The sequence below is a fragment of the Octodon degus genome, unplaced genomic scaffold (assembly GCF_000260255.1).
Source record: "Octodon degus isolate 3935 unplaced genomic scaffold, OctDeg1.0 scaffold00129, whole genome shotgun sequence".
NCBI classification, from domain to species: Eukaryota; Metazoa; Chordata; class Mammalia; order Rodentia; family Octodontidae; genus Octodon; species Octodon degus.
The window spans coordinates 3,087,664-3,096,219 of record NW_004524705.1 but is presented as its reverse complement, the minus strand read 5'-3'; the positions used below and the strand labels follow the sequence as shown (position 1 = coordinate 3,096,219).

Sequence of the window (8,556 nt, the reverse complement as noted above, 5' to 3'; positions counted from 1 at the left end):
GCAGGAGGCTTCTAGGGGAGGTGGGCCTGGTGCATGCAGGAGGCTTCTAGGGGAGGCGGGCCTGGTACACACAGGAGGCTTCCAGCAGGTGAGCTAAGCTGGAAGAGGCTGTGCCTGCTGCCTCCATCACATTTTGCCTGGGAGCTGTGCCTTCCTGTCTGACTGGAAACTTAGGTTTCTTATGCCTCCTGCATTAACTTTTAGATCAGGGTGTGAACTGTTAAAGAGCAAAGAACTTTGAAAAGTCAACAGTGAGGGGAACAAAAACGGGTGCTTTTCTTTCAGCAATGTCTAATAGCCTTGTAGTGGTCAGGGAGAGAACCGGTTCTCCTAAATTAAAGCCTGTTTAGCCCAGAAAAGTGCAGGCTTGAAAGAAAGTGTAGCCACCATCCAATCTTTTTCCCGAGGCCCCGCAGGTGTAAACAGCAGGGTCTGGGATGTTTGCCTGCATGATGTCCTGGCTCAGCTGTGGCCAGCTATTTTGAATTGGTGACATTTTTTAGATTCTTGAGTTTATGTTCTCTGTCACATCTCCTGCTTTCCCGGCCCCAGGAGTGGAGAGAAAGGTGTCTCAGTAGCCTGTGTATTTGGGGTTTCAGTGTAGCTGGACATGTCCTTGTGTTTGTCTTTTTAGAGAAATCAAAGAATGATTCTTAGTGTGGAATTGTGTGGCATTATTTTAGCTAGAAAATTTTCTTGTGAGGGGGCTGGGGAGATGGCTCAGTAGAATAAGCACTTGCCTGGCAAGTGCAAGGGCTTGAGTTCAATCCCTGGTTCTGCCCAAAAGAAAAAAAGAAAAGAACGTTTTCTTGTGATACTAATTTTGTTTTCTCTTTTCAGTCTGCCATCTTCAACTTTCAGAGCCTATTGACTGTAATCTTGCTGCTTATATGTACCTGTGCTTACATCCGCTCCCTGACCCCCAGCATCCTGGACAAAAATAAAACCGGGTATGGTACTCGCGGCGTCTCATCACCAGTGGGGCTCGATGGGCATTAAGGTTAAGTCACCATAAAAGTCATTACAGAACTCAGTGCTATTGGAAATTGTGGTAGTGATTTCTTTGTTATTTGCTCCCTGTTTTTAAAAAAATCTAAAACCTTTATATTCACAATCTTACTAAACTAAAAAAAAAAAATAAGTCTCAGAAGTGGTCTGAGGGGGCCGGGGATATGGCTCAGTGGAATAAGCACTTCCCTGGCAAGCGCAAGGGCCTGAGTTCAATCCCCGGTCCTGCCAAAAGAAAAAAAAAGAAAGAATAAAAGTGATCTGAAATTTAATTTATTGAAAAAAATGCATATGAATAAGTTGTTTAACCCAAAATGAAATGCAAAAAGAATGTCCATCAGTTATACAACTAAGGGCCACCTTTGTAGATCAGACTATGTGTACTTTTCTGATGCTGTTGTAAAAATGATCTTTCAGGAGGAGATAAGTTGCATGTGGACACGTCCGCCCCTCGCTTTGGGCGTGGAAGTGTATCCGTAGCATGCTACATGAATAGAGGACTTCTCAGGGCTGCCAACCTTACAGTAGAGGTTGAGTGGTAGTATATTTCTCCTACACAGAAAGGTTGCCTACTTGTACATTTCAAGGTCTGAATTAATAGTTCTCTGAAAGCATTGTTTCTTCTTAGAAATGTCAAGCACCATCTTATTTTGATTTGCATGTTAGTGTTCTGTATAAATTTTTACAGGCGCTGTCCTCTGTTACAATTCCATGTTTTCTGTGAGACTCATCCTAAACTTTATTGTACATGCTTAGGAGATAGTGAAACGCTGGATCAGACAGCGTCTCACGACTAGCTTCATCAACAGATACACAGCTTGGCAGCTGCTTTGGTCTCTTTCCTCCTTTCGTACCCCTGATAGCTAGCGTTGACCTCAGGTTTTCTTGACTGATATATAGCCATGGAAACCAAACAGCTTAAGTATATTGGCTTTAGCAACTAATAGTGCCTAGTTTTTTAAAGAATAGCATTTAGGGTATTATGGAGCTGCTGAGACTTAGTAAGTCTCAGAAAAGCTACGGCGGTGCTGGTCAGGCTCTGGGTTGGCAAGTTAGGATTTTTGATTCATTTAAAAACTTAATATGATGCTGTGCCGACTTCCTGATGTTACGCTGCGCTGTTACGTTATGATACTAGCCCAGGCGGGCCTCCATGTGTAACCCACTCGTGTGTTCCTCTGCTGGAGGGTGGATGCTGAACTCAGGCCCTTGAGCTCGCCAGGAAGGCACTTATTCTACTGAGCCATCTCCCCGGCCCCTAGATGCTATTTTTAAGAGAGAAAGACTGAACATAAGCATTGTTTGGCCATTATGTTAGCTTATGATAGTTTCAGAAATGCGTTTGGCTATATAATCGCTTTGTTCCTGTAGTAAAACTATTTTGCCTCCCAGAATAGGATGTTTAGGCTCTGAAATAAACTTGTGTTATTGCTCATTCCATTTAATCTGAACTGAAGAATATGTAAAGATCTTAGTTACATGGGTATTTTCGTTTACTCCCAGCTCCTCTCCAGCCAGCCGTTCTTGGGCGTGGTGGCGCGAGTGTAGCTTCCTTGAAAAGGCGGTGCCTGTGACTGCTGAGCCAGCCCCGACCTGAGCAGCAGATCACGCCGGTTCTTCTGAATGTGCAGCCCAGTGCAGCGCCCGTACAGTTCTAGTCTTCTGTTAGGCCAGCAAAGTAGGATCTGCAAATTGCTTTTGTTTTTAGATGCATCCTGCTTAAACACATAGTCTCTCCTACCTAGGAAGCCTTTGCTTATATTAATGGAGTCACACACTTTTGTTTCTTCTACTGAGTGATGCAGATGGATAAAATAGGGTACTAACGTAGCTCATGAGTATAGACTATTTAAGTTATAGATTATTTAGATTATTTCATATAGCTACATGCTGTAAGACTTTTTCTTTTCATTTTATGTATTTGCTGCAGGCTCTCACTACGCAGCGCCAACTTGTAGTGATCCTCCTATGTTCCGCCTCCCCAGCGCTGGGATGACAGGGTACACCACCACGCATGGACTCCTTCCCCGGCCCAGCACACCCCGGGGGGTGGGGCCAGCATGACATGGGGGACCGGGGACCAAACCCTGGTACCTGCGCTTGCCAGAGCACATGGTCGGTCCGCGGTGCTGCTGTCTTGCCGGCCCTCCTAAGGAAGTTTTAGTATGATCCCAAAGTTCATCCAAATCTGAGTTCATGTGTCATTTTTCAGAATTAATATCAGTCAAGTTAGCATGTAACCGTTCTGCCTTTGAAGGTAGCAAAACAGTCCGAGTTGACTAAATTAATACAGTAAACCTTTATGAAAACTTTTGCTCCTTATATTAGTGCAGTCTGCTCTTGGCCGCTGGTGCCACATATTCCAGTAATCAGTAGCTGACGTACTCTTGTGTCTTATTTTCATGCCTGGCTCAACATGAAACAAGCACATTTCAATTTTTTTTTTTTTTTTTTTTTTTTTGAACCGGGGATTGAACTCAGGCCCTTGCACTTGCCAGGGAAGCACTTATTCCACTGAGCCATCTCCCCGGCCCCTGCACATTTCAAATTTGAAGCAAAGCATTAGGTTTAAAATGGGAATATACAATTAATTTTCTGTGTAATGTGGACATAATGATTTGTCTTTCCCAGTAATCAGTAGCTGCTTTTTTTTTCTCGTTCTTTGCAGACTATTGGGAATATTTTGGAAGTGTGCCAGAATTGGTAAGTGTCCACAGGTTTCCTACATTTCACCGTCTGTACAGCGTCAGCCAGGTCCTTTCTGTCTGATTAGTACAAACCAAATGTCCGCTTCAAGTAGCCATCCTCCCCCAGAGCTTTTGGTGCCCTCCTCTGTGATCTTCCTCTGCTTTATTCTCTTCCAGAGCTAGGCATGAGAATCTTGGTTTTTCAGAAAGTATTGTTGATTTAAATTACTGAAGGCACAGGTGTAGACGAATGTCCACTAATCAGGGACCGTTGATTGGTGTCCAGAGAAGGTTTTGACTGTCAAAACTAGAGGTGGGTCCAGGTCAAGGCTGCTGCCGACATCCTGGGCTGCACAGGGCAGCTCCCACAATAGCATGGCCCGGCCAGCAGGGCAGCAGTATGCGTAGGTATGGTGGCTTGGCCTGAAATTACAGAGATTTGGGGTGCAGGCTTCGCTGGCACTCACTGGTGCTCAACAGCTGCAAACCCTGCAGTCACAGAGGAGATTTTTTTTTCTTTCTTTCTTTTTTTTTGCAGAACCGGGGATTGAACTCAGGCCCTTGCACTTGCCAGGGAAGCGCTTATTCCACTCAGCCATCTCCCCAGCCCCACATAGGAGATCTTAATCAATTAAAAAAACTGAGGAGAAAAGGGGCTCATAATGTCCTTGACAGTCGGTGCTAGCAGCGAATGCTAAGTACAAATGCAGTGTGGAAGCCGCCTGTCACTTGCTGCAGAGGCGGCCACTCTGGGGAGCTCAGAACAGAGCATTGCCAGGAGCAGGGCCCTGGGGTGAAGAGTCCCACGAGAAAACTAGAGAAAATAACGGGTGAGCAGATGTGGAAGCAAGGCTGAGTTTCCATCTCAGTGACAGCGCCAAGCTGCTTACTCTGAAACACTCAAGTGGCCAGCCAGCTAGCTCAGCAGACTGAAGCACCCACTTAGGCAGACTTGGACCAGGGTTCAATCCCCAGCTTGCTGTGCCAGCTGGCAACTGAGACTGGGCGTGGTAGCATGCTGTAATCCCAGCACTTGGGAGGCTGAAAACAGAAGGATCACTACAAGTCTGCTCTCTGTAGTGAGACCCTGTAGACCCTGTGCTAAATACATTAAAAAAAAAAAAAATGAAACACTTAGGTGTGGGCCGGAAAGATAGCTCAGCAGACTAAAGTGCCTGCTTAGGCAAGCATAGGAAAGCACAGGGACTGCGGTTGGATCCCCAGCACCACATTCGAGGCCAGCCCCGCACCCAGGGTGAGTCCAGGCGTGATGGCACAAGCAATCCCAGCACTGGGAAGGCAGAAAGCAGGAGGATCATCATGAGTCTAAGCTACGTAGTGAGATCCTGTAACAACCAAATACATTTTTTTAAAAAAGGTATAAAACACTCAGGTGTTTTGAATCCGTTTTATGGGGCTGGAGAGATAGCTCAGAGACATAAGCACCTAACCTCGCAAGCACAAGGACCCGAGTTCAGTCCCCAGCCACACATGCCATGTGGTCCTGACCGGATTCCCAGGCTCACCTCCGCAGCCTTCTTAGCCTGGGCACCCACCCTGCAGCCTGAGAGCCATGCATGGTAGCACACACCCGTATCCCAGCACTTGGGAGGTCGAGCCAGGAAGATCTCTGGGAGTTTGAGACCAGCCTGGAAGCTACAAAAGTAAGCACAAGGCCAACGCAAACTTCATATGAGACTGTGTCTCAAAACACAAAACTAAGCAAAATATTTTTTATATAATAAATTAATTACTGTGTATAGTTCCACTCAGAAGTCACCCCAGGTGAGCCCTTTTTGTTCCTAATTTTTACTTGAAGAAAAGTTTTAATACCTTGTCTCAGTTACGTTTACTCACTGCTGGGACAAAATACCTGATACCCACGTTAAAGTTATATAAGCTCAGTTTGGGAGCCTGCCGGTTAGCTCAGTTGTTTAAGCGCCTGCTTGTGTAAATGCAGTCAGGTGCAGGATACTGCGGTTCAATCCCCACCTCCACATGCATTACCAGACCTGCCCTTAAGGCAGCCTGAGCCAGCCAAAATAATCATATGCAAGCTTAGTTTGTGAGGGTTTTAGTCTATACTCAGCTGGCTCCCAGGCAAAGTGGCACATGGCAGAGGGCAGCTGTTCATGGCAGCAGAAAACAGTGAAGAGCAAAGGGAAGGGCAGCAGCTGCAGCTTCTATCCAGCCTCTCTCTCCTTATATTATGAGCAAGCTACCCTGGGGCTGGGGGTATAGAACCAGCACAATGTCCATGCCCTCCTCTTGCACAGGATGAGGGCGCTTACGACTAAGAACCCTGGCTCCCTGCTGAGTCACTTAATTGAACTTCTAAACTCCTAAAGTTGACACAGTGTGTCAACCAGTACAGACCTCTAGTTTCTAGATATCTTAATCATTTACTAAAATCTGACCTGGCTTTTTGTTCCATTCTATATGAATGTCGTGGGCTTAGGGGTTGCTGTGTCATGGACTTGCTTGCTTATTCCCATCTTACTCTTCTACTGAGAGTCCTGGGTTGAAGGGTTCCATTGATGTGTTCATGCTGCCAGTTACATGAATGCATTAGGTGTTTGTTTTGGCAAAGTAGCTTAGCAAACGCTGCTGCTGGTATGTGAGGCCCACTCTCCTCTTTGTTCTCTGCTCAACATGGAAAGGATGCTGTGTCCTGGGATCATCCTATCACGTTACACATCGCGTTACAGAGACTGTTCCACATCCACTCACACAGACCGGGGCCAGACGAAAAGTAACGTTCTTACCCAAGTTCAGCCCAAGATATTTAGCTGTACCACATGGCGATCTCTTTTAAGAAAATTAAAAACAGGAAAATGAAATCCATATGTAAATTAAAGCATTCTAAGTCAGGATGAGGAAGAGAAAAACTTCCTTGGAAATTAATTTTTAGCAGATGGAAAACTTGAGGAGGTACTAGTTGCTTCCTTTAGGTTTTTAATAAGACTGTCCTTAACAGTGAAGGACAGTCTTCTAATGAGGAAGACACACTTGCTCATGCAACCTGTCTGAAATGTATGCGCAGAGGAGGGGCATTGTGTGGTGCTTTGCTGTTCTACCTCCAAAGAATTGGGACTGTTTAAAATTAAGACCCAGTAAATTTTTAAGTTTAAAGATTGTTTTTTCCTGGCTGAAGGTGTGGCATCATGAAAACACTTACCCTCACTAGTTTCTTTTACCTGGAATGCGGTCCATTAAATGTCAATGGATTCCTTTTACATTTCAAAAAAAAATAACAGGGAGGGCTGGGGAGATGGCTCAGTAGAATAAGCGCTTGCCTGGCAAGCTCAAGGGCCTGAGTTCAAACCCCGGTTCCGCAAAAAATAAATAAATAAAACTAACAGGTGTGTGCCCTTCCCCTGTGTAATATTCTCTGTGACTATTGTCACCGAGCATACCCAAAGATGGAGGTTTACTGGTAACACCAGTAGTCTGAGCTCAGTAAGCCATGAAAATGACTGCAGAAGACATTTTCCAGTGAGCGTTAGCTGAGCACATTAAGGGAAACAAGGATCTTATTTACTAGGCAAGATTTTAAACATCATAGTAGAACATTTGTGAGGGGATCCTGCACCATCTCTGCTGGGGACCCAGATGCATTCCAGGGTTGGCTCTAGGTGCGCATCCTTCCTCCTGTGTGTGACCGCTGATGCCTTGTGCATTAGCGCAGCTTCATAACTGCTGAGCAGATAGGGTGAATGCAGTCGGCTTCGTAGTCCCTGACATCTGTGTACAGGACCCATCGCAAGCCAACACCAGGCGCATATCATGCAAAGGAAGGGCCAGATACAAGCGCACCCCAGCAGGTGTGGCGCCCTGCTCACACGGAAGTGGTTGTTTTGAGGTCCACACTTCTAACCCAGCGTAATCATTACACAGATTGGGCACCACTAATCTGAAAATCCATGTGGCTTAGAAACCTAAAATTGGGGGCCGGAGAGATGGCTCAGTGGAATAAGCACTTCCCTGGCAAGCACAAGGGCCTGAGTTCAATGCCCGGTTCCACAAGAAAAAAAAAAGAAAGAAACCTAAATGTTTGTTTTTTTTGTTTTTGTTTTTTTTATTTATTTATTTTTTTTAACATTTATTGTGTGTGTGTGCGCGCGTGTGTGTGTGCGCGTGTGTGTGTGTGTGTGCGCGCGCGCGTGGCCAGCTCAGCCCACCAGGGGGCGGGGCTGGCTGGCATGTGGTGCTGGAGGATTGAACCGCAGTCCCTGTGCTTTGCCAAGCTTGTTCCAAGTAGGTGCTTTAGACCACTGAGCCATCTGTCCAGCCCTAAATGTTTTTTAAAGATTAGTAGGAAAGTTTATTGATTAAAAACAGGACTGTTCATGTGCGTAAGTATGAAAATACTAAAATATTGGGATACATATTTTTGTGAGTATACATTAGACAAAAGTATATGTTCAAAGCAGTATCATAAAAAAAAAAAAAAAAAAATGGGCCCAGGGAGAAAGCTCAGTAGAATAAGCACTTACCTGGCAAGCGTGGGGTCCTGAGTTCAATCCCCAGTACCACACACACACACACCAAAAAAAGCAGTATCATACTTGCTAGTAATGACCAATTTTGATTTTGCTGTATTTTTCATCAGAATTTTTAAGAACTTTCCTAACAACACATTAAGATTACAGAAAAAAGATCAGAACAGGCATCTAGATAAGACCAATTTGGGGATGCAAAGTTGCCTAGGAGCAGTAGACATTTCAGTTTCAGAGTCTTAAAATAATTCTTAAAATTCCCTTTTTAAAAGCACAATAGGGCCAGGGAGATGGCTCAGTAGGTTAAGTGTTTCCCTGGCAAGCACAAGGACCCGAGTTCAATTCCTGGTTCCGCCAAAATA

General features: G+C 45.1%; 1 protein-coding gene and 1 non-coding gene across 2 annotated transcripts in view; both read left to right on the top strand.

The window, feature by feature from the left end:
* Window positions 1-8,556, top strand: part of Tmem167a (transmembrane protein 167A) — a 25,501-nt gene that overhangs the window by 15,356 nt on the left and 1,589 nt on the right. The window contains exons 2-3 of the mRNA XM_023700963.1: window positions 841-950; window positions 3,677-3,711. Coding sequence (XP_023556731.1) covers window positions 841-950; window positions 3,677-3,711 — 145 coding nt within the window. The remainder of the gene's footprint in view (window positions 1-840; window positions 951-3,676; window positions 3,712-8,556) is intronic.
* LOC111812558 lies at window positions 1,437-1,568 on the top strand. The gene has a single exon (XR_002818044.1). It is a non-coding gene; the product is annotated as a small nucleolar RNA U109 (small nucleolar RNA).